This window comes from Pseudophryne corroboree, chromosome 6 (genome assembly GCF_028390025.1).
Source record: "Pseudophryne corroboree isolate aPseCor3 chromosome 6, aPseCor3.hap2, whole genome shotgun sequence".
NCBI lineage: Eukaryota > Metazoa > Chordata > Amphibia > Anura > Myobatrachidae > Pseudophryne > Pseudophryne corroboree.
In genome coordinates, this window is record NC_086449.1 from 772,404,399 (window position 1) to 772,429,566 (window position 25,168).

Genomic DNA, 25,168 nt, shown 5'->3' on the forward strand with positions numbered 1-25,168 from the left:
TATTCTGAGGCATAGGTAGGGGTGAGGAAGGGGGAGGGAGGAGGAGGAAATTAGCTCACAGAAAGTAAAAAGGCAGAAGGGGTAAGAGAGAGGCAAAGGGTCAGTGAGATCTGCAGAAGAGGAAAGTAATGAAATATCACAGAGGGAGGAGGCAGCCAGGACAGAGATAGGCAGAAACAGATGCACCGCACTGGAAAGAGAGAGGTGCAAGGAGCATACAAGGAGACGAGGCACAGCAACCTCCGTTTCTAAAGAAGAGAAAGGATTAGGATTGAAATCGAGCAATTAGCAACAAAAAGACTGAACAAGCACAAAAATAACAAAGACGTCAAAAGCTGCAAAATATCACAAAAAGAATAAAGATCCAAAGAGAACCTCTCACTGGGCAGGAGACACACGGAAGCCGACCAGCACAAACAGGTGGGCTTATTATCCGCATGAATACATTTTACTAATCACATGACGTCATCCATATATCACATGCATGTGCACACAGATTGTCCTTTCACACTGTGGCCTCAGTCACGCCAAATAGCCCCACTCGGCGCGCCAGGTCCTGGCGGCTCAGCAGCTGCAAGAGTCTTTCCCGATCAAAGGGGGTCATTCCGAGTTGATCGCTAGCTGCCGTTGTTCGCAGCGCAGCGATCTGTGTAAAAATCAACTAATCTGCGCATGCGCATGCACCACAATGCGCACGCGTGACGTACGGGTACAAAGAGCATTGTGGTTTTGCACAGGTTCTTGCTAAGCTTTCAGTCGCACGGCCGAACGCAGGAAGATTGACATTAAGTGGGCGTTTCTGGGTGTCAACCAACCGTTTTCAGGAAGTGCTCAGAAAAACGCAGGCTTGTCGGGAAAAACGCAGGCGTGGCTTGGCGAACGCTGGGCGGGTGTGTGACGTCAAAAGCCGTCCCTCCATCGTTAGAATCAACGCACACGAAGAGTAACTACAGGGCTGGTCTTGTTTTGCACAAAATGATTTTGCAGGCGCTCTGCTGCACAAGCGTTCGCACTCCTGCAAAGGTAAAATACACTCCCCGGTGGGCGGCGACAATGCATTTGCACGGTTGCTAAAAGTAGCTAGCGAGCGATTAACTCGGAATGACCCCCAAAATGTGCATCTGATTCACATAAATAAAACAACAGGGAGCGGCAACACTACATTGCTGGCTTACACTGATTCATTTGTTGTGCAACATTTGTGTATGTGTGTGTGTCTGACTCTTGTACAAGAAGGTTTCCTCACGCCGAGTTCTGTTGTGTTTCATCTGCGACTTTGTACGTGTGTAAAAATCAGTTCCTGTGTGGTAAAAGTGGCAGCCCAGCATCCCTGGAACACTGTGAGAGGTTTTACGCTGCATTTGTGAGACACGGGATCCTGGCAGTCAGAATGCCGACGCCGGAATCCCAACACCTCTTAGAATACCGATGCCGGCATCCCGACAGCTGGGATCCTGAACGTAAGTATGCCGGGGAGGTTAGGGCTAGGCTGCAGGGGGAGGGTTAGGGTCAGGCCGCGGGCAGGGGGAGTTTAGGGTTGGGTTGAGGGGAGTGATGGTTAGGGGGAGTGATGGTTAGGGGGAGGGAGAGGACTAGGGTTAGCGGCCTCCTGCGCCCCAGTCGGTGTTCTGACTGCCGGTATCCCGTACCGAACCCGTCTGAGATGTATAAAAGCTGCAGAGTTTACAGAAAATGATGGTATGCTACTTGTCTTGTATCACCTCAGTCGTGCTGGGCATCTCATGCCGTATGGCATATACACATCTCTACCTCTCTGAAATGATATAATGCAAAAAAAAAGAAAAGACAGTACACCATCTGTGGGGTGTAGTGGAGACTGATATCGCCGGAGGTGCGGGTTTTGACAAGACAAAACCATGGCACTCATTCCGAGTTGTTCGCTCGCTAGCTGCTTTTAGCAGCATTGCACACGCTAAGCCGCTGCCCTCTGGGAGTGAATCTTAGCTTAGCAGAATTGCGAACGAAAGATTAGCAGAATTGCGAATAGAAATTTCTTAGCAGTTTCTGAGTAGCTCCAGACTTACTCAGACATTGCGATCAGTTCAGTCAGTTTCGTTCCTGGTTTGACGTCACAAACACACCCAGCGTTCGCCCAGACACTCACCCGTTTCTTCAGACACTCCCGCGTTTTTCCCAGAAACGCCAGCGTTTTTACGCACACGCCCAGAAAACGGCAAGTTTCCGCCCAGAAACACCCACTTCCTGTCAATCACAGTACGATCACCAGAACGATGAAAAAACCTCGTTATGCCGTGAGTAAAATACCTAACTTTTGTGTAAAATAACTAAGCGCATGCGCTCTGCGAGCCTTGCGCATGCGCAGTAAGCGACTAATCGCAATACAGCGAAAATCGGCAACGAGCGAACAACTCGGAATGACCACCCATGTAAAACGTCTGAGATTGGCCAGCAACCCACACCTCCGTCGATTTCAGACTGCATTAAATCCCACCATATACAGTATATGATTCCATTTCGCATATTGCCTCACTTGTAAAGATAGTTTAAGAGAATGACAAAAATAACAATATGACCATATTCCATCAACAGAAGCAATGTATTATTTTTGTACTGCCAGAAACGCAGCAAAATATAGAAGTGTATTTCCCTGTGTATACACAAATGGGGCGCTGCAAAAAATAGCTAGCGAGCGATCAGGTCTGAATGACCCCCCTAGGGCCTAATTCATATCTGATCGCAGCAGCAAATTTGTTAGCTAATGGGCAAAACCATGAGCACTGCAGGTGGGGCAGATGTAACATGTGCAGAGAGAGTTAGATTTGGGTGGGTTATATTATTTCTGTGCAGGGTAAATAATGGCTGCTTTATTTTCACACTGCAATTTAGATTTCAATTTGAACACACCCCACCCAAATCTAACTCTCTCTGCACATGTTACATCTACCCCACCTGCAGTCTACATGGTTTTGCCCATTAGCTAACAAATTTGCTGCTGCGATCAGAAATGAATTAGGCCCTAGGGGGGTCATTCAGACCTGATCGCTCGCTAGCTATTTTTTGCAGCACTGCGATCACATAGTCACCGCCTATAGGCGAGTGTATGTTTGCTTTGCAAGTGTGCAATCACATGTGCAGCCGAGCGGTACAAAAAAGTTTTGTGCAGTTTCTGAGTAGCTCAGAACTTACTCAGCTGCTGCGATCACTTCAGCCTGTTCTGGCCCGTAATTGACATCAGACACCCTGTCTGCAAACGCCTGGACACGCCTGCGTTTTCCCAAACACTCCCAGAAAACGGTCAGTTGACACCCAGAAACGCCCTCTTCCTGTCAATCGCCTTGTGATCAACTGTGAGAATGGATTCTTCGTTAAATCCATCGCTCAGCAACGATGCGCTTTGTACCCGTACAACGCGCCTGCGCATTGCGGTGCATACGCATGCGCAGTTCAGACCTGATCGCAGCACAGCGAAAAAACCTAGCGTGCGATCAGGTCAGAATGACCCCCTATGTGCGGTCCTGATATGCGGCTGTGAACATCACCGTAAATTACGCAACACCACAGATTTCCCTGCACACTTTTATAGACTGTGAGGGATAATCTGGGGTCATGCAATGTCGGCGGCTGTGAGGATACAGGGAATCAGTTGGATGGTTGGAATGCCAGCACCTCACAGCCATTGACGCTAATTGAATACCCCCACCCACCCACCCCCACCACCCCCCTTCACAGATAGCTCAACAAACATATAAATGGTTAGTTGTCCTGATTGATAGTTGTCCGTTTCTGGAGAAAGCTGACATCATCGCGGCAATCTAGCTTAGGTGGCAATAATGGAAGAGCCGGATGTTATTACACAGTGCTAATCAGTGTCAGATCATGAAAAGGTTCTATCTGAAGTTATCCATGTTTCTGTCACTAGCCACTGTCTTCTTTCCTCAATGTTCTGAACTGAATAAATGTCACAGAACCAATGCAAATAATTTTCTTTAATTATGGGGCCAATTCAGTAAGGTTAGCGGATGCTGCTAATCAGCAGAATTTGCTAACCATTAGCACGCAGGCTGGGGGCCGCCCAGCATGCTGACCGGCGCCTCCCCCCCTGCTTCAAGCAGAAATTGCGAACAGCACGCAATTTCTGCTTGTTAGCAGAAATTAAGGATGACTCCTGCTGGTGCAGCTTAGCTGCGGCCGCAGGATTCCCGGCGCCATTTTTGTTGTCGCAGCAGCTGCATGTGACGCCACGCAGCCGCTGCGACCGCACCCCCGACACGCCCCCGTTCGCGCGTACCAGCCCATCGTTTGGGCTGGCACGCCCCTGCAACGCTCCGTTTCCACCCAGAAAACAGAGTGTTGTCGCCCCCCTCCCGCCCTGCGCCCGCCTCTGCCTAATTGACAGGCAGAGGCGATCGTAATTTCTGCGCCCCCCCCCCCGCAGAAATTGTTGGTGCATGCGCAGTAGGGCTTGCTGCGCATGCGCCCGCGGCCCCTCAGCAAAATTTTTGTACAAATCGCTACTTGCGATTCATACTGAATTTGCCCCTAAAGCAGGAGAAAAAAAATATATTAAATCTTGGCAACTGTGGTTGTGTGCTATTTATAAGAGTGAGCACATTGCATGTTATGTGCTCTGAGGCACGATCTGTCTGACCTCCATGTTCCGCTGTAATGTAGAAGACCGTCAGATGTCACTTTGCAGCGCTAAGCATATTCTAAATGTCTCTCAATGCTTTCTCCAATAGCCCTGGTATCTGCACGCTGCAGTCTGTGGGACATGGAGAACTCACAACTAATGTTTTCCTCTCAGTATTTCATTTTGAAGAGAACCTGTTACATTTGGGATACAGAAATAAGGGTTTTATCATTATGTAGTGCAATTGTAAAAGATATATAGCAGCTTCCTCTACCCAGGAGGCACCACAGAAACACAGCCAGGAGTGTATTAACAGAGGTAGGGGCCCGTGTTCAGTCTCCATGCGTGCTCTCTCCTCTCTTGTCGATGGCGCATGGAATGTGCAGGCTCTGGGAAAATTGTACAGTAGCCATTTTCCCGGTGGTTTTCCTTCTGCGCATTAGCAAATCACCAGGAAAATGGCCGTCACGTGATTGGTGCAGAGCTGCAGCTGCTAGATTCAGAAAGGTATGTAATAAAGAACATGGGTGGAGTGTGTGCGGAGTCATGGGCCTATGTACACCGCATACTGGGGGTCATTCCGAGTTGGTCGCTCGCTGCCGAATTTCGCAGCACAGCGATCAAGTAAAAAAAATGGCAAAACTGTGCATGCGAATGCACCGCAATGCGCACGCACGTCGTACGGGCACAAAGAGCATCGCTGCTGTGCACTGGATCTTGCGAAGATTCCATTTGCACAGCCGATCGCAAGGAGATTGACAGGAAGAGGGCGTTTATGGGTGTCAACTGACCGTTTTCTGGGAGTATTTGGGAAAACGCAGGCGTGTCTAGGCGTTTGCTGGGCGGGTATCTGATGTCAATTCCGGGACCTTCGTCACTGCAGTCATTGCACAGAATAAGTGCACGGCTGGTCTTTTTTTGCACAAAATGTTTTTGTACCACTTGGCTGCACAGGTGTTCGCACACTTGCAAAGTGAAAATACACTCCCCAGTGGGCGGCGACTATGCGTTTGCACGGCTGCTAAAAGTAGCTAGCGAGCGATCAACTCAGAATGACCCCCGCTATCACCCATTACAGATACACCACTGAATACGGCCTGATTCTGATATACAGGAAAGACTAAATGTGGCTGTATCTACTGATTTCTTGCACAGCAGCGAATGCATGTATCTCTATGTATGTATGAGAAATTCTGATTTGTATAAATCTCAGCTCCAACCGTCAGGTGGGCGTCACTGGGAGCCAACAGGGCAATAAATGGGCATACACACATAATAGAACCGTCTATTCAGCGTGATTTTGGACAAGAATCTTGCCAACTGAGATGCTCGTTGAGAAGAACTGACAGCAGTTTAGCTTTGATTATTAAAATTAAAGATGAGCGGGTTCAGTTCCCAGAGAACCGAATCCCCCCGAACTTCACGCTCCGAGCCCGGATCCGAGTCCGGCTTGGGATTTCCCACCAGACTCGGAAAACAGAACGAGGCAAAACGTCATCATCCTGCTGTCGGAATCTCATGGGTTTTGGATTCCATATAAACAGCCACGCGTCGCCGCCATTTTCACTCCGGACTTGGAGAGTGAGGGAGACAGACCTGACCTCTGTCTCTCTATGGGTGGTGGCGTTGGGTGGGGTTAGTGTGTGCTCTGCAGGGGTGCTGCTGCAGTCACTGTGGTGTACCTGTGCTGTGTTAGGGGTGCTGTCCCGGCTGTCTCTGGTGTTTCATGTGCTATTACGGGTCCTGCAGCTGTACATGGGTGTTGCTGTCCTCCTGTATGCTGCAAAATATAGGGGTGCTGCTGTTAAAATAACATTACACTGGCCCTGTATGCTGTAAAAATTCAGGGGTGCAGTTGTTAAAAATTAAAAGCACACTGATATGATTTACCCAACTCTCTGTTTTATCAATATCTACAAATCCGTCACTTTCTTTCTTCTCTACACCTACCATTCCCATTACCGGTTCCCTCACCTCTTGAGAGATTCTGCATTTACAACCCTACCGGTAGGGGCACTAGCTCTCTTCTCTATAAATCCATCCTCAACCCTGAATCGCCCCCCCCTTGAACTGCACGTGCTAGCATGGGAATCGGATCTCGGGCAACACCTTGGGGAGGAGGGATGGAACACAATTCGCACCGCGATCTCGCAATGCTCCATCAGCGTGGCTATCCGCGAAAACTCATACAAAATATCAGTGCCGTAACTAGACATTTTAGCGCTGTGTGCAAAATAGAGCATCTGCGCCCCCCCTTTATGTAAAATAGGGGCAGTGCGCGACGTAGGCGCACGCAAAAAATATAAGGGTGTGGCTTCATGGAGAAGGGGTGTGGCCACAAAATAATACCAATTCATATTACATATTATAGTAGTCTCCATTATTCAAATTACACCGCACAGTAGCGCCACTGCACCAGGTAGAGCCCCTTTTACACATTACAGCGCACAGATTCCTCTTTTTACACCCCACCCGACTACATCTCTAAAGACTCTAAAAACTGATCCTCTTTATCTCTTGCGCAGCCAAATATCAAATAGCACGTAATTGGAAGAACCCCGAAGCTCCCAACCGTCAGGTACTAATGAACAGAATTTGGTTTGTCGCAAACATGGAATACATTACTAGTCTTCAACATAACACAGTTATCTATCTGGCTTCCCTGGTACAGGCATCATGACCATCCCCTCCCAGGATTAAACTAATTACGGGTTCTTTTTTTTTTTTTACCCCTCCCCTCATTTCCTTCCTACTTCTCAGGCCCCCGACTCATAGGAGAACTTTTCCTTTTTCTTTTTCTTCTTGTTTCTTCTACATCTCTTGATTTCTCTTTTCTGTTCCTCCCTTCCCACCTACTTTACCTATCTGCTCGCTAAATATTTACCATCTCCATTATAGCTCGGAACTCTGCGAGCTCACTCCTTTTTCTGATCTTATATCTTTCTGTTTTCCAAAAACGTCTTACTACCTATGTCTCAAGTCTCTAGATGTGACGTTAGTATACTACACGTTCTTTCCCTTTTATTACCTCTTTGGAGAAACTTTATGTACCTGTATTCATACTGGCCTTTCAGCCACGTTTATTGATTATATTTCTGTCATATTACTTTATGCTGAATTGTATGTTTCTCCTTCAAAATAAAAACTACATGATTAAAAAAAAAAAAATTAAAAGCACACTGCTTCTGTATGCTGTAAAAATATAGGGGTGCTTCTGCTAAAATAACATTACACTGGCCCTGTATACTGTAAAAATTCAGGGGTGCAGTTGTTAAAAATTAAAAGCACACTGGTCCGGTATGCTGTAAAAATATAGGGGTGCTGCTGTTAAAATAACATTACACTGGCCCTGTATGCTGTAAAACTTCAGGGGTACAGTTGTTAAAAATTAAAAGCACACTGGTCCTGTATGTGTAAAAATATAGGGGTGCTGCTGTTAAAATAACATTACACTGGCCCTGTATGCTGTAAAAATACAGGGATGCAGTTGTTAAAAATTAAAAGCACACTGCTCCTGTATGCTGTAAAAATAACTTATTTTCTGTATCCATCATTGAATACATTCCATAGTTCCTTCCTTGTGCTCTGTGAAGGGCAACATAACCCTGTTCTACATGCTCTCTGTCCATTTGCACATCATTATTCTCTAACTGGTTAAACAGTATGTCTTTAGCAAACCAGCATTTTGTGTGAATTACAAGGACATAAAGGCATTCAGTCATAAAATACATAAAATAATCCCTGTGCAATCTTGCCTCCCAGCGATCCGTACATGGAAAATAAATCATCCTCAGCTGTCAGTATAAGCAAATCTCAGATGTTCAGCTTCCTCATTGGTGCTATGAATGCCTTGCTCAAGTTATTAATGATCAGGTATAAATGTGATGCACTCTTATGGTGCATGTGTGGTTCCCGGTGCAGACCTGCATGTGTCTTGTGATATTTGCAACTTGGCACAGGCCTGCAGTTGCAGTTTTTTAGTGAATGCATTTTGGGTCTGCAGGCTAGGATACAGATGTGGTCAGACTGAGCATCAGTCTCTCCTTTACCGAGATTTACACTATCCCCTGCCAGTGGCCCCGCCTCCTCCATGATGTCACAGGTTCAGGGTGTCATTACCAATACAGGGTATCAGGGAGCTCTGCTCCACCACTGCGTATGGACGTGCTATGGGAGTGTTGGTGTAAGTGGTTGTATACACAGTCAGGTGACTACCCACATAAGAGACCATACACGTACAGGGAATCTGCACCAGTAAGTGTCGATGGGGCCTCTATAGACCACCATTAAGATTTGCCCGCCACTAAGATTTTTCCTAATGTGATCTCTGGGGGCAGCCAGGTTGGCACACAGCTGGAGGCGGTGCGGGCAGGGCCGGATTAAGCCTTGGGGGTACCCGTGGCACTTAGCACAGGATGGAAGGTGGGGGACGTATATTAGATTGTGCATACCACCCAACATGTCCCATTCCAGGAGGGACAAAATGCTCTCTACCTGGACTTCCCACTTAATATATGATTGGTGTCACCTGTGTTGAACTATTTAATTGATAAGAAAGGTATTTCAACACAGGTGATCACTATCAATCAGAAATTAAGAGGGAAGTCCAGGTAGAGAGCATTTTGTCCCTCCTGGAATGGGTCATGGTGGGAGGTATAGATTGTGTATATTACATTTAAACCAATGGTGTATATTAGATTTAACTAATAGTTTAAAAATGCCTGGGTACTGTTTATAGCTCCACCTAATTGAAAGACAACTATTTTATCAACTTTTCTTGTAGTGGAACAAAGACAACCTTAAAATACACATCGGAAAAAATAATAATAATATTGTCACATGACAGAATAGCAGCAGCCGCTGTACTACTTACACACTGGGACAGGACTCAGGAAGACTCTCTGTTTGTGTTTGTGTCTCTATCTATAGACCCAAATGCTTTAGTTGTATAACAGTTTACAGAGGACTCATACTGTACATCCAGGTGGGGAGGAGGAGAAGCTGGGATCCATGTGTCACTTACAGCTCTCTCCACCCTCCTATCTCTCCTCTGGTCAGAAAGCTCTGTCAGTAGCTCATGAAACATGAGATTATCGGCATTGTACAGGACTTGTGTGAACTAGATCTTTTTGGCTCTGCCTCTCCTTCTTAGACTTGTGATTGGCGGGATTATGCTGTGATAGGGGAGTGGCTTAATTACAAAGCACCAGGCCCCACCCCCTCAGTGGCCATGTGCAACTTCTCTCCATGCTTCTCCCGGATAGGAGTTAGACAAAGCAGTCAAGTATTACATAAGCACAGTAGCTGTTCATGACTGTCCATAAATCCGCAGGCAGATAAAGCAGCCACACATATTGAACGCGCAGACAAGTCTCTACAGCAGCTGCTATTTTGCTAATAGAGGGCAAAGCACATGCGAACAAACAGCATCACATCATTTATGAACATAACAAAATAATTGCACTGTGTAATTACCTCTGTGTTACTGCGACTTTCATCTATAATGTGCTTGTCTCCATTTGTTCTCAAACTACAAGCGGAAAGTTGTTTAATCCCCTGACCGACTCTTTAGCCCCAAAATATTCTCTGTTCATCTAGTTATCTCCACTTTCCCAGTCCTGGCTGTAACTCTTTCATATGTGCGCAAGCAGAGATATTAAATCTTGTAGCAATAAAAGGATTAAATGAAGTAATCTTGTGGTATAATTATTCTTATTCTTTCTTCCCGGCCAGGACAATGTTTCCCACGCATGCAGATCTGGTGAAGGAGAGGAAAGGTCTGGCGTCAGCTATAGTCAGAGAAATAAGAGGGGAAGGTAAGATTTCATCAGAAGTAGTGAAAGGTGGCGTATAGCAGGATGAATAGCAAACTTGCCTTTAAGCCAGAGACAGTGGTGTGACTAGAGGCTTGGAGGACCCTGCCAATTCTCAAGGTGGGCCTCCTATTTGACCCCTGGGAATGGCAGCGCTGTGTATCATAGCCGCCGCATCTGCACTCGGGATGCAGCACTCAGCTTCGGTTTCCTTTTTCCTGTATAAGCCCGCCCCTAGACTCCCATTGGCTAGTTACACAAGAGTAGTGACTACCAATGGCGGCTCCAGAGGCGGGGCTGCTGTGCAGTCCAAATTATAAAAAGAGGAGCCGCACCAACTGCCAGTGAGTCAGTTTGGGGTGACAGTTGGTGGCAGTTGGTGTGGTTCCCCTATTTAAAATTTGGACTGCGCTGCAGCACCGCCTTGGAGCCGCCACTGGTGACTACAGTACAAAGGGGTGTATTTACTAAGCCTCAGGTGGAGATAAAGTGGCCGGAGATAAAGTACCAGCCAATCACCTCCTAATTGTCATTTTTCAAACCCAGCCTGTGGCATGACAGTTAGGAGCTGATTGGCTGGTACTTTATCTCCGGCCACTTTATCTCCACCTGAGGCTTAGTAAATAGACCCCTTAGTGACTGATTTTGGGGTGGGCCCCCTTCACCTTGTGGGCCCCTGGACATTTGCCAGTCTATCCACAGTGTCCTTACGCCACTGGCTAGAGACCAAAAGGAGTTCTGCCCATTGTAATACAGTATATCGTCCTATTGTCCCAAACTACCCTTGGCCATGGTGGCCGGGACACCTCTGTGAGGAGGGAGATGGTGCCCATATGCATGTATAGGGACCACAGCATATAACAGAGATTTCTATAGGTTTCTCTGAGGCTGAGCTGCGGCCCCGTGCGTCAAGCTCTGGCAAGTGGAATTTTCCAGCGCTTGTGCCCGATACCTAGCATCATTAGATGGCGTTGGATATATAGAAGCCAATGGTCTACTTTTTGGGAAATTCCCAGGAGAGGGATAACTGGGGGGAGGGGGGATAGGCTGATAAAGTAATTCTGAGGCTTCAACTCAAATGTGGTAGTGGCAACAACACTTACTACAGTCACTGCCCAGTGACCACTGAATACTACTGTATACGCAAGCATGTTTGCGAGCAGGCCTGGATTACCCATTAGGCAGTCTAGGTGGGTGCCTACAGCCCAGTTGGACCTAGGGGGCGTGACAACCACCTGTTGCTGACCATTTAGATCAGGGGTGGGCAATTCATTTCTATAGGGGGCCTCATGAAAAATCTGAAATGTGTTGGAGGGCCGAACCAATGATGCTGATGTTGCTTGCGGTGGTTTATACTGCCACTGTTAGTACTTGATTCTATACTTAATTGTATGTGGTTGTCCTAATAAATGTGTGGTTTTATGCACTGTGGTGCACACCCCTTCTTTTTAATTGAGTTGCACACATTACCTGACGGTGGATACGGGAATAAGGGGAAGACGCCAACCTAATTAAGAAGGTCTTAAGTGCACCAGCGCTGGGTATTTACAGGAGAAAATTAAGAGACAATTGAACCTGGGACTTGTAGTTCCACAAGCAGTACTTGTGGTGCTGACTGAGCGGCGCGCCGTCAGGCAAGGAGGGACGACGGACTTATCAGGAGGCGCCTTGGGAACATGCTGGCGGTGACTGACAGGGGAAGCGGGCAACGGGGAACGATTGTGTCCTGCAGGATGCGCTGTGAGTCACTCATCCTGTGTGCGCCTCAGCCAGTAGCATTTCAGTATTGGCTGAGGCACACACAGCACTGTGATTCACAGCGCGTCCAGCAGCACCCGAGCATCCATGGTGCAGGGAGCCTGTGGGCGGAGAGGGGCCGGAGAGGGGTGGTCAAAGGGCCGTATGTGGCCCGCGGGCCGTACTTTGCCCAGGTCTGATTTAGATGTATATTTTTTTAAACCATCCTAATGACAGGCAGAGCTCGGCGATAGGGCACCTGCTATTTCTGAGTGCCCTGGACCGGTGCATAACACTTACTTACAGACTTTATAATCATCAGCTGCCACCTGCATCTGGAGAGGCGACAGATGTCATACCCCCCAGCTGGACCTTTTTGGCAGGTACAGTACCTTTTTTTTATGGTCTGTACCGATTTTTGGCTCTCCAAACTTCCATTGAAAGTATAGAAGTAGGGGCGTGTACACGCCCTCTTTACCCATGACCACGCCCCTTTTTCGAATTTGTACCGATTTTTATGTGTAAAACGTTGGAGGGTATGAGATGGTATAATCAACTGACTGTGGTACTAATTATATCACCTGTGCCTTAGCATGGATAACCTTAAAACCCGGACTGTTAGGGTGTCGTGAGGACCGCTTTTGGGAACCTCTGGCGTAACGCGTCAAAGGCAGTGTAAATATGATGCTCAGCAGCTATAATGAGAGTGCAACAGGGGCTGATATTTCTAATACAGTGTCGCTATTGGCTCAGTCCCAATCACAGACCGATCACCAGGGCTGGGCAGTGGTGGATTTCCCACTAGGCACATGAGGCACGTGCCTACACTGCCTAGGGGTGGCACTTGTTGGGGGACGGCACATCAGAGCGATGAGGCCAGATTATTGTGGTTTATTTTTGTCATTACAGCTTATTTTTTTTATAAATTTTATTTGCAACTGACTGAGTAGGGGCAGAAAATTGTGTTCTGGAGGGTAGTAGTGGGGTGAGGTTGAGGCTGCATTGAGGGCTTTGAGGCATCCTGACAGACCTCAAAATTAAGGGAGCGGTGACGTTATGGGGGGTTGGTCAATAATGTGCCTAGGGTTGGCCTGACCCCTAAATCTTCCCCTGGGGCTGGGTAGTGTGTGCTGAGCCCTGATTGGAGGGAATTATTACCTCTGTAGTTATAAGCAAGGTGTTCTGATTAGGAATGAACGGTACCATTCAGTGCCGTAACTAGCCATTTTAGCGCTGTGTGCAAGAAACGACAGTGGCGCCCCCCCATGTAAGACAGGGGCAGTGCGCGGGGAAGGGGCGTGGCCACAAAATAACAGCAATTCATACTACGGTGCACAGTAGTCTACATTATTCAAATTACGCTGCACAGTAGCGCCACTACACCAGGTAGAGCCCCTTTTATACATTACAGCAGACAGCGTCCCCCTTTTTACACATTACGGCAGCCAGTCCCCCTCTTTACACATTGCGGCAGCCAGGCCCCCTCTTTACACATTGCGGCAGCCAGGCACCCTTTTTACACATTGCGGCAGCCAGACCCCCTTTTTACACATTGCGGCAGCCAGGACCCCATTTTACACATTGCGGCAGCCAGTCCCCCTTTTTACACATTGCGGCAGCCAGGACCCCATTTTACACATTGCGGCAGCCAGGTCCCCTTTTTACACATTACGGCAGCCAGGAACCCTTTTTACACATTGCGGCAGACGGTGTCCCCCTGAGAGAGAGAGAGAGAGAGAAAGAGAGAGAGAAAGAGAGAGAGAGAAAGAGAGAGAGAAAGAGAGAGAGAGAGAGAGAGAGAGAGAGAGACATACTTACCTTCTCCCCGCTGACAGGCTCCTCGTGCAGCTCCCTCTCGGTGCAGGCTGTGTGAGGTGAGAAGGAGGAGGAGGGAGGGGGAGCAGGGAGCCGCAGCAGCGCTATTTGATTGGTAGTAAGCGCCGCTGCAGCATCCCCCTCTCCTTCTGTATTGGTTGCCTGGCGCTGCTGTGGATGCTGGGATGAACCGCATCCCAGCATCCATAGCAGCGCCGGGCAGCCAATACAGAAGGAGAGAGGGATGCTGCAGCGGCGCTTACTACCAATCAAATAGCGCTGCTGCGGCTCCCTGCTCCCCCTCCCTCCTCCTCCTTGAACCCGGCGCTGGTCACTCTCCTCCAGCGCGGCGCACGGCGCACACAGAGGCGGCATGTAATGAGTCAATTTGACTCATTACATGCCGCTGGCCGTTGCGCCCCCAGGGCAACTGCGCTGTGTGCCAAGCCCCCTTGGCACACACGTAGTTACGGCCCTGGTACCATTGATGGGTAACCTTAATGGTATGAAACTATCTGTAAGGGAAGTATTGATGGTTTCACCCACCGATGGTCAACCTTGTTTTACTATTCATTAAGCTGTGGGCCGATCAAAGCCGGGGGCGGAGATAAGCTTTGTGTCCCGACTACTTGAAATTTTTTTTTTTTTGGTGGTTGTGTATCATCGATTGCGGGGAACCATCTGGTTCTCCCATTGATGGAAAAACTATTCTACATCGGCCATAGACCATCGATGATTTTGAATCATCGATGGCCATCCCTAGTTCTTAGAACTGCACAAATGTTGGGTTTACACCTGCACAGTTTTATTTAGAACTGCACAAATTGTGTAGGACTACACACTATGGGGGTCATTCCGAGTTGATCGCTCGCTAGCAGTTTTTAGCAGCTGTGCAAACGCTATGCCGCCTCCCACTGGGAGTGTATTTTAGCTTAGCAGAAGTGCGAACGAAAGGATCTCAGAGCGGCGGCAAAGTTTTTTTGTGCAGTTTCAGAGTAGCTCTAAACCTACTCAGCACTTGCGATCACTTCAGACTGTTTAGTTCCTGTTTTGACGTCACAAACCCGCCCCGCGTTCACCCAGCCATGTCTGCGTTTTTCCTGGCACGCCTGCGTTTTTCCGAACACTCCCTGAAAACGGTCAGTTTACACTTAGAAACGCCCACTTCATGTCAAACACACTGCAGCCACCAGTGTGACTGAAATGCTTAGCTAGACCCTGTGCAAAACTACATCGTTCGTTGTGCCCATACGACGCACGTGCACATTGCGCCGCATACGCATGCGCAGAACTGCCTTTTTTAGCCTGATCGCTGCGCTGCAAGCAAATGCAGCTAGCGATCAACTTGGAATGACCACCTATATTATCCCCTATACAACTCTTAGGGGGTGAGTCAGTACTTAGCAATGTGTGCATAGTGCCACTGGAACTAAAATAAAAGCAGGGGTGTGCTGTCAACGGCACAGTTATATAAGATGCTGTACCACGTCCAATTCAGCGACACCGCCGGCAAGCCATACCAGGCGTAAATAGTGACATTCCAATATTCTCCTCTTGATGTGCACATTAGGAAGTCACTAGATTTAGGATGTTCCTTCCAAATTTCAGAAAGTGCTGCTAAAGTCAGTGCATTTGGGGATTTATTGCTGTGCCTGGTACGAAAGGTCACATACTAAACTATAGTGTGGAATGCTCTGGGTTCATGTTTCTTACACAGCTAAACAGTGACATCTAGTGGACGGATTGTGGTAAATCTCATGCATTGGTTATACTCATACAGTTCAGTGTTTCCCACACTCGTCCTCCAGGCATCTTAACAGTCTGGGTCGGACCGGCCCACAGGGCCGTTTCTAGCCAATTTGGCTCCCAGTGCGAGATTTAAAAATGCGCCCCCCCATTCACATTAAAAAAAATGCGCCCCCCCATAGATATAAAGAGGAAAAGCATGCGTGCTCCCGACAAGGGTGTGTGGCCTCATTAAAATTAAAATGGGCGACCCCATTTTACACAGCACGGCAGGCACGTGCCCCCATTTTACACATTGCGGCAGGCACATGCCCCCATTTTACACACTGCGACAGGCACGTGCCCCCATTTTACACATTGCGGCAGGCACATGCCCCCATTTTACACAGCACAACAGGCAAGTGTCCCCATTTTACACAGCACGGCAGGCAAGTGTCCCCATTTTACACAGTATGGCAGGCACTTGCCCCCATTTTACACATTGCGGCAGGCACATGTCCCCATTTTACACATTGCGACAGGCACGTGCCCCCATTTTACACATTGCGACAGGCACGTGCCCCCATTTTACACATTGCAGCAGGCACGGGTCCCCATTTTACACATTGCGGCAGGCACGTGTCCCCATTTTACACATTGCGGCAGGCACGTGTCCCCATTTTACACATTGCGGCAGGGAAGAGTCCCCATTTTACACATTGCGGCAGGAAAGTGTCCCTATTTTACACAGTACGGCAGGAAAGTGTCCCTATTTTACACAGTAAGGCAGGAAAGTGTTCCTATTTTACACAGTAAGGCAGGAAAGTGTTCCTATTTTACACAGTAAGGCAGGAAAGTGTCCCTATTTTACACAGTACGGCAGGAAAGTGTCCCTATTTTACACAGTACGGCAGGAAAGTGTCCCTATTTTACACAGTAAGGCAGGAAAGTGTTCCTATTTTACACAGTAAGGCAGGAAAGTGTTCCTATTTTACACAGTAAGGCAGGAAAGTGTCCCTATTTTACACAGTACGGCAGGAAAGTGTCCCTATTTTACACAGTACGGCAGGAAAGTGTCCCTATTTTACACAGTAAGGCAGGAAAGTGTTCCTATTTTACACAGTAAGGCAGGAAAGTGTTCCTATTTTACACAGTACGGCAGGAAAGTGTTCCTATTTTACACAGTACGGCAGGAAAGTGTCCCTATTCTATGCAGTACGGCAGGAAAGTCCTCATTTTACACATTACAGCAGGCACGCGACCCCATTTTACACAGCACGGCAGGCACGTGCCCCCATTTTACACATTGCGGCAGGCACATGCCCCCATTTTACACACTGCGACAGGCACGTGCCCCCATTTTACACATTGCGGCAGGCACATGCCCCCATTTTACACAGCACAACAGGCAAGTGTCCCCATTTTACACAGCACGGCAGGCAAGTGTCCCCATTTTACACAGTATGGCAGGCACTTGCTCCCATTTTACACATTGCGGCAGGCACATGTCCCCTTTTACACATTGCGACAGGCACGTGCCCCCATTTTACACATTGCGACAGGCACGTGCCCCCATTTTACACATTGCAGCAGGCACGGGTCCCCATTTTACACATTGCGGCAGGCACGGGTCCCCATTTTACACATTGCGGCAGGCACGTGTCCCCATTTTACACATTGCGGCAGGGAAGAGTCCCCATTTTACACATTGCGGCAGGAAAGTGTCCCTATTTTACACAGTACGGCAGGAAAGTGTCCCTATTTTACACAGTAAGGCAGGAAAGTGTCCCTATTTTACACAGTAAGGCAGGAAAGTGTTCCTATTTTACACAGTACGGCAGGAAAGTGTTCCTATTTTACACAGTACGGCAGGAAAGTGTCCCTATTCTATACAGTACGGCAGGAAAGTGTCCCTATTCTATACAGTACGGCAGGAAAGTGTCCCTATTCTATGCAGTACGGCAGGCAAGTGTCAAGTGGGGAGGGGGGGGGGAGGAAGGGAGAGGGAGGGGGGGAGAGAGATGAACAACATACATGTGAAGAAGATCTCCCCGCTCCTCGCGCCGGCCACCTCCTCTTAACAGCTTGCTTGGCTCCCCCTCCTCCCTTTTCCCGAGTACTCCTGCTCGGGGGGCGGAGTTTCGCGGATTGACGCTGTTGCGTCGTGACGTCATGACGCAACCGCGTCATACCGCGAAACTCCGCCCCCCGAGCAGGAGTACTCGAGAAAAGGGAGGAGGGGGGGATTTGAGACCCGTAAAGTGCCGTGGCGGGCGCCCCGTGCGGTTGCACGGCTCGTCCGCCGCAAGAAACGGCACTGCCGGCCCACAGGGGCACAGGGGAAACCACCCGTGGGCCCCACTGCCCGAGGGCACACCCCCTCCTCTAGGGAGGTTCCAGACTGTGCACTTGTATTACAGATGGTAGATATGTTGCATTACACTGCACAAGACAATTGTGTATTGCAATCCTCTGTGAAGGCTGGCCACACCCCCTTTGTAGGCTGGCCACACTTAGAAGTATGGGCCCCCTATTACTGCATTCCCCCCGGTGGGCCCTTCATGACCCAGTCTGACACTGTCCAGGTTTCAAGAATACCCATGCTTAAGAACAGGTGACTTAACTCAATAATTTTTTTTCTTTCAACTTTCTGTGCTCAAGAACGCAATGGCGTAGAGAGTCACGTGGGGCCCTGGTAATGTAACGAGGGGCGTGACCTAAATGGGGGGGCAGGTAGGATGCAGGGGATGGCACCCGCTTCCTACCTTGCTTGATCGGATGCGGGTATCTGCTCCTCGGCCGGCTGCGCCAGCTTCCCAGTGACATCTGGGAAGATGGCGCATGTGCACTTGAGAGCTAAGACTCTGGAACAGTGCCCAAATCTTTGCTTTCATGGTGTGGTGGCCATCTTCCCGAAGTTGTCACTGGGAAGATGGTGCCGCCCAGCACCAGCCAGGAGTAAATATATTCGGGGAGTGGAGGAGGCGGACCTGGGCCCCTGTCGGGCCCCTCCAGCAGCCCAGGTATTTAGTACCCGCTCCCCCTACCCCCTCTCAGTGCCACTGTAAGAATGTATATCCTTAAAACCTGGACTGTTTGGCTGCCTTGAGGCATATTTACCGACAATCTGGCAGCCCCCTCCAGGAGGAGGCAGCCAGGTCGGAGCAGCAGGGGCGTGGTGATGATGGAGGATGACGGTTAGGGGCGGGATTGGGGGCGTGGCCATATGTTCACATCATCGTGGCCCCACCCCCTGTCTAGCAATGCCGATAATATTGGCATTGCAAGACAGGGGGCAGGGCCGGGATGCCGCAAATCGCGTCATCTGACCCCCAGACCACCCACTTTTAACTGCGCCGCCAGGGGTTTGCTAAGGGATGTGTGTGTGTGTGTGGGGGGGTTGCGGGTGGTGGGCGCTCGGCCGAGAGACTTGCCCACTCTTCCGGGGGGCTGGAAGCGCCACACGATTTTCCGGGAGAGTAGGCAAGTATGCCTTGAGATCTGTATAACATAACATATGAATTGATTTCTCTGCCAGCCCCACTGTTGGACCTGGGTAAGAAGGTTAGCATACCACAAGATTTAATGATGGAAGAACTCAACTTACAGCGCAACCGTGGCTCTTGCATGTACTTGGAACGGCAGAAGCGTGCACAAAGATACACATTTGAGTACCCATCGAATCGTATAAATGTGAGTACCTAGAGAGGAACATTATAAAGTTATGTACCTGGTAATTATGTAATATCACCATTTACTGCTGGAAGGAAGACTCAGGTATATACAGGGCATTTAGTGTTTCATGCTAGTTCAATCGCTCGAATAATATCAAATCCAGTTTACACTTGATCTATCAATACTCAGTGGGGATGCTTACTGGAGTCAGGGCCCGATTCAGACCTGATCTGTGCTGTGCGATTTTGCACAGCAGGCGATTATCGATTGACTGCGCATGCGTATGCACCACAATGTGCACGCACATCGCCAGACAACAACAGGCATCGCCAAACAGCGACAAGCTGGTGCGAAAATTTCAATCGCAAGCTGATTGACACGAAGAGGCCGTATGTGGGTGGTAACTGGGAGTGTCAGGGAAAACGCAGGCGTTCCCAAGCATTTTCAGGGAGGGTGTGTGATGTCAGTTCCAGACCCGATCAGCCCGTTCTCTTCATGCTGTAGGAGTAAGTCCTGGGCTGCGCACAGACTGCACATAGTGGAAAAATCATTCGATGGTGAGTGAGGTGCGATCGTATTTGCAGCTGTCCGCTGACTGAGGGATATTTGTAGCATGGCGTACACATGCGATCACGCACTTGCACGGGGCGAATATACACTCCCCTTGGGCAGCGACTCTCTGATCACAGGACAGCACATTTAGCAGCCCAGCGGTCAGGTCTGAATTAGGCGATCAGTCTGGTTCTTTAACTACCTGGCCCCTTAAATAATGTACATATAGTTAAACCTAAAGAAAAATAACATATGAAGTCATTTTCGGGAGATACACTAAATACATAAAAATCTCATTGGTTCTTAGTGAAGTGCAGCAGTATGCATCAAGCCTTGGAGAGAGATAAAGTTGGTTGGTTGCCCAAAGCAACCAAACAGCTTCTATCTGTCATTCCAAAGACTGAGGGGCAGATGTATTAAGCCTGGAGAAGTGATAAAGATGTGATAAAGAAGTGACAAAAGCAAGGTGATAAAGCACCAGCCAATCAGCTCCAGTCCTAATAACTGTCATTTTTCAGATCCAAAATGATTGGCTGGTGCGATATCACCTTGCACTTATCACATCTTTATCACTTCTTTATCCCTTCCCCAGGTTAATACATCTGCCCCTGTGTTATATAAATGACAGTTAGAAGCTGTCAGAAGCTGCTAAAGGTGGTCATTCCGAGTTGTTCGCTCGTTGCCGTTTTTCGCAACGGAGCGATTAGGTGGAAAATGCGCATGCGCATGGTACACACCGCGCATGCGCTAAGTAATTTAACACAAAACTTTGGAGATTTACACAAGCTCGAGCGACGTTTTTTCAACGCTCGAGTGATCGGAGTGTGATTGACAGGAAGTGGGTGTTTCTGGGCGAAAACTGCCCGTTTTCAGGTAGTGTGCAAAAAAACGCAGGCGTGTCAGGATAAAACGCGGGAGTGTCTTGAGAAACGGAGGAGTGGCTGGCCGAACGCAGGGCGTATTTGTGACGTCAAACCAGGAACGAAACGGACCGAGCTGATCGCAATCTAGGAGTAGGTCTGGAGCTACTCAGAAACTGCAGGGAATTATTTAGTAGCAGTTCTGCTAATCTTTCGTTCGCTATTCTGCTAAGCTAAGATACACTCCCAGAGGGTGGCGGCCTAGCGTGTGTAATGCTGCTAAAATCAGCTAGCGAGCGATCAACTCGGAATGACCACCATAGACCAGTTCTCTACTGTATCTCTACCCAAGGCATGATACATATCCTCCGTAGTAATCTGCATCCTCAGTCACAAACACACACACATTGGCTGGGTTCACCTTAATGCTGGTATTCTAACTTTCTGTCCATTTAACAGGCAGCTGGCAATGTGAATGCTTCAAACACAGAGTGGACAGCAGCCAACGACTCAACTGGCACCTCAAGGGTGAATGGGAAGGAGAACTTTCGCTCTGAAATACACATAGTCCCAGGAGACAACAGGACCCCTCCTCACGTTCCCAAGAAATCTGCCAAGGTCCTGCAGATGCAGATGTCTTTGCATCCAGGAGATATAGCTCCAGGTAATAGTATTTATTCATAAGGAATACACAAATACCAATAACTAGAGCAACTGGGATAGCGATGCATGGAAATCAAAGAATGAAAGAAAGAAAGAAAGAAAGAAAGAAAGAAAGAATTAAACTGTTTAGTCCTATCTGGTAAGTTAATTCGGCTTATTTCCGGGGGTACTGAGCAGAAGGGTGGGTACAATCCTGTACAGAGTACGTTGAAGGGGCCAGAGCCTGCCGAAACTACAGCTACACCCCATAGTTCACCATGTCCCCTTCAGCTTTGCTAGCTGTTGTGCGATGCTCACGGAGCGTTGCCATTCTCCTGCACACTTAGCCCTGCCGCCTATAGTACCTAAGTTTATATAGGAATGAGTTTAAATACATTAATTGAATACAGCATCAGCTGTGCCCTTTAACATTCATTCAAAATCCATGCTATACAAATTGTGAATAAAGTTCCATCAATTATCAAGTACTGGCCTGAGAGAAAATACTTAGCATGAAGGAGTATGTGACGTTACCAATCTGCAGGTTTACTCATTATTGTTATAATCACTGATTTTTAAGGCACAGTTGTGCTCCGCAGTGCAGGACAGTATGGAGAGTGGTGCTCCGCAGTGCAGGACAATATGGAGAGTGGTGCTCCGCAGTGCAGGACAGTATGGAGAGTGGTGCTCCGCAGTGCAGGACAGTATGGAGAGTGGTGCTCCGCAGTGCAGGACAGTATGGAGAGAAGGTCATATATTAAACAAGGACATACATAAAACTGGGGAATACAGTATAGGCAAAATAAGTACAGACAATGAAAGGGTTGTGAGCAGGGGCGTAGCCAGAACTTTGCGGGCCCCATAGCAACATTTTGAAGGGGCCCTGTCCCAATACTTCTAGAGATAACCTTTCTGCCACTGTTGTTAATTGTATGCACCATAATAGTGCTCTAGTTCATTCTCTGAATCATAGTTGTGCCTTAGTTGATGTTATGCCACATAGAAGTGCCCTAGTTTATGTTATGAATCATAGTAGTGCCCTAGTTCACATTATGCCACATTGTAGGGCTGCCAGTACACATAACTATACAAAGTTCATATTATGTCACACTATAATGACTCCACTTGATAATGTGCCACATTACAGAGCCCCGTTCATATTATATAACATTATAATGCCCTCTAGTTAATTTTATACCACACTACAGTGAGCAGAACCATGATCGTAACTAGATATTTTGTAGGCCCCAAGGCAAAAGTTTGTAAGGGCCCTTATGTATCTACTTATGGTGGAAAATGTATATAACACATGGAACTGTGACAGGGAAGGTGGCCCCTCTCATGCAGGCAGTGCTCCATTGCAGCGGCACTGCCTGCACCTAAGGTAGGTACACCCTTGGTTGTGAGGGACCTGCTCATGAGAGAGCGCTCATTCCCTGCAGGGCCATCAAGCACTGTCCTGGAAGCAGGTACTGGGGGTGTAACCATATCTGGAGGATGTGGCTACGCCCCTCAAATAATGTGAAAAAAAAACTATGCGGCACTGCGTGCTGCAAAGAGAGGCTATGTCCCCCTCAGCAACTGACCCGCAGCGCTGCGCTCTGCAAACTGGGAATCCTCAGCAGTGCTCAGCTACTGACCCAGCTTGGGTAACTTGTACCCCGCCCCCCTCAGGTATAGGAGCGAATGTAGAGATTAGGACAGTGTTGGATGCGCTTTAATGTAAGCAGTATAGCAGGGTATTCTCTAATATAGAGATGAGGTTTCAGAATTCACCACACAGCCCTGTACTGCTGCAGTATAGCCTCATTGTGCCTCCAAAAAACTTAATTATGTTACCATATAATTTCTTCTTGCCCCCCTACATAATGATGATGATGGTTTATTTGTGAGGCCCCACAAAACTCTGTAGGGCTGAACAGAGTAGACAATCATACAAAATACAATTACATCTAAAAACAGAACTTAAAGAATAGGTTGACAAAGGAAGTACAGATGTGAGGCAAAGGGTAGGCAGGGTCCTGTCCCTGAGAGCTTACAGTCTAGAGCAGGCATGTCAAACTCATGGTCATCCAGCTGTTGTGAAACTACAAGTCCCAGCATGCTTTGCCAGCTGATCAGTGGAAGGTATGCTGGCAAAGCATGCTAGGACTTGTAGTTGCACAACAGCTGGAGGGCCACGAGTTTGACATGCCTGGTCTAGAGGGAAAGGGCAGTAATGAGACAATAGGAGGGTGTGCTGTATATGGTACAACATGCAGAGTAAGTAGGATAGGCCGTAGGTGAAGAGGTGGCTATTAGAGAGCTCTCTACAGGCAGAAGGTTGGGGGAGATCCTGGTCAGGTAGTGACATAAGTGAGGAGCAGGAAAAGGCTTGGGGGCAGGTGAAAGGGATGATTATCAGAGTAGTTTAGAGCGAGGATAAATAAGGTGAGAGGCAGGTTATCTAGTGACAAGGTCAGGAATGTTGTAAGAGAAAAACGATGATGGTGGCAAACAGGAGACCAAAGATGGTCATCTGGTTAGATATGAAGGTTCTAAGTAGGTTTGCAGTGCAAGAGAGAGAGAGAGAGGGCAGTATAGTAAGACAATTTGTTTCCATCTGTGCTTCGTGGTACAGGAGTACTTTTACAGGTGACCAGTCTATGAGTGCCAGGGTTTGAGTTTGGCTCATTGGCGACAATGTGTAGTGGCTGGAGCTGCCATGCCTAGGTCTGAAGAATGAACAGCGATAGTAGGGCAGGACACACTAGAAATAGAAGAGAGCACTGGTTCTAGTCAGGTTGAGAAGATGATTGAGTTAAGGTGATTAAGCACCACTTTGTGTGGAGGGATTTGGGTGGGTATGAGGGTTGGGAGAGAAAGATAAGCTTGTGGTCAGAGAGTTAGGAGGGCAGAGTTTGGAAACCTGGAGATGATACAAGGATGACAGAAAATTAGCTCCAGAAAGTGTTACTTCAATAATGTCTACTGCAGAGACAGAAGGAGTTCAGTGGCAGTGACATAAGGGGGGTGGGGGGGGGGGGGAGGGATTCCCTAGTATAACAGTTGGTTAGTCAGTGGAAAAGTAACAGAGAAAATAAGAAAAGAAGCTGGTGAAGTTGTCATGGTACTGGGGTGGCGATGTGACAGATAACAGCGTATAATGGTAATGTTATTCTCCTATATTTACATGTACAGAGTGGAGGCAACCATTTTGTGGGCTGATCAATATTTATGAGAATAAAAAAAATGTATCAATGTACTAAGAAACAGTGAATGATTGGAGACAGTTACTAGGATACAGAGAATAATTGGAGACAGTTACTAGGATACAGAGAATGATTGGAGACAGTTACTAGGAAACAGAATGATTGGAGACAGTTACTAGAAAAAAGTGAATAATTGTAGACAGTTACTAGGAAACAGTGACTGATTGGAGACAGTTGCTAGGAAACAGTGACTGATTGGAGACAGTTGCTAGGAAACAGTGAATGATTGAAGACAGTTACTAGAAAAAGGAGAATAATTGTAGACAGTTACTAGGAAACAGTGAATGATTTGAGACAGTTACTAGGAAACAGTGAAGGATTGGAGACAGTTACTACTGTAGGAAACAGAATGATTGGAGACATTTACTAGGAAACAGTGAATGATTGGAGACAGTTACTAGGAAACAGTGAATGACATGAGACAGTTACTAGGAAACAGTGAATGATCGGAGACAGTTACTAGGAAACAGTGAATGACATGAGACA

At 47.9% G+C, this 25,168-nt stretch overlaps 1 protein-coding gene across 1 annotated transcript in view; it reads left to right on the forward strand.

The window, feature by feature from the left end:
* Nucleotides 1–25,168, forward strand: part of MYOZ3 (myozenin 3) — a 41,119-nt gene continuing 15,951 nt past the window's right edge. Inside the window, exons 1-4 of the mRNA XM_063928657.1 lie at nucleotides 1–420; nucleotides 10,346–10,428; nucleotides 19,241–19,395; nucleotides 21,249–21,453. Of these exons, the coding sequence (XP_063784727.1) occupies nucleotides 10,350–10,428; nucleotides 19,241–19,395; nucleotides 21,249–21,453 (439 nt within the window). The 5' untranslated portion in view covers nucleotides 1–420; nucleotides 10,346–10,349. The remainder of the gene's footprint in view (nucleotides 421–10,345; nucleotides 10,429–19,240; nucleotides 19,396–21,248; nucleotides 21,454–25,168) is intronic.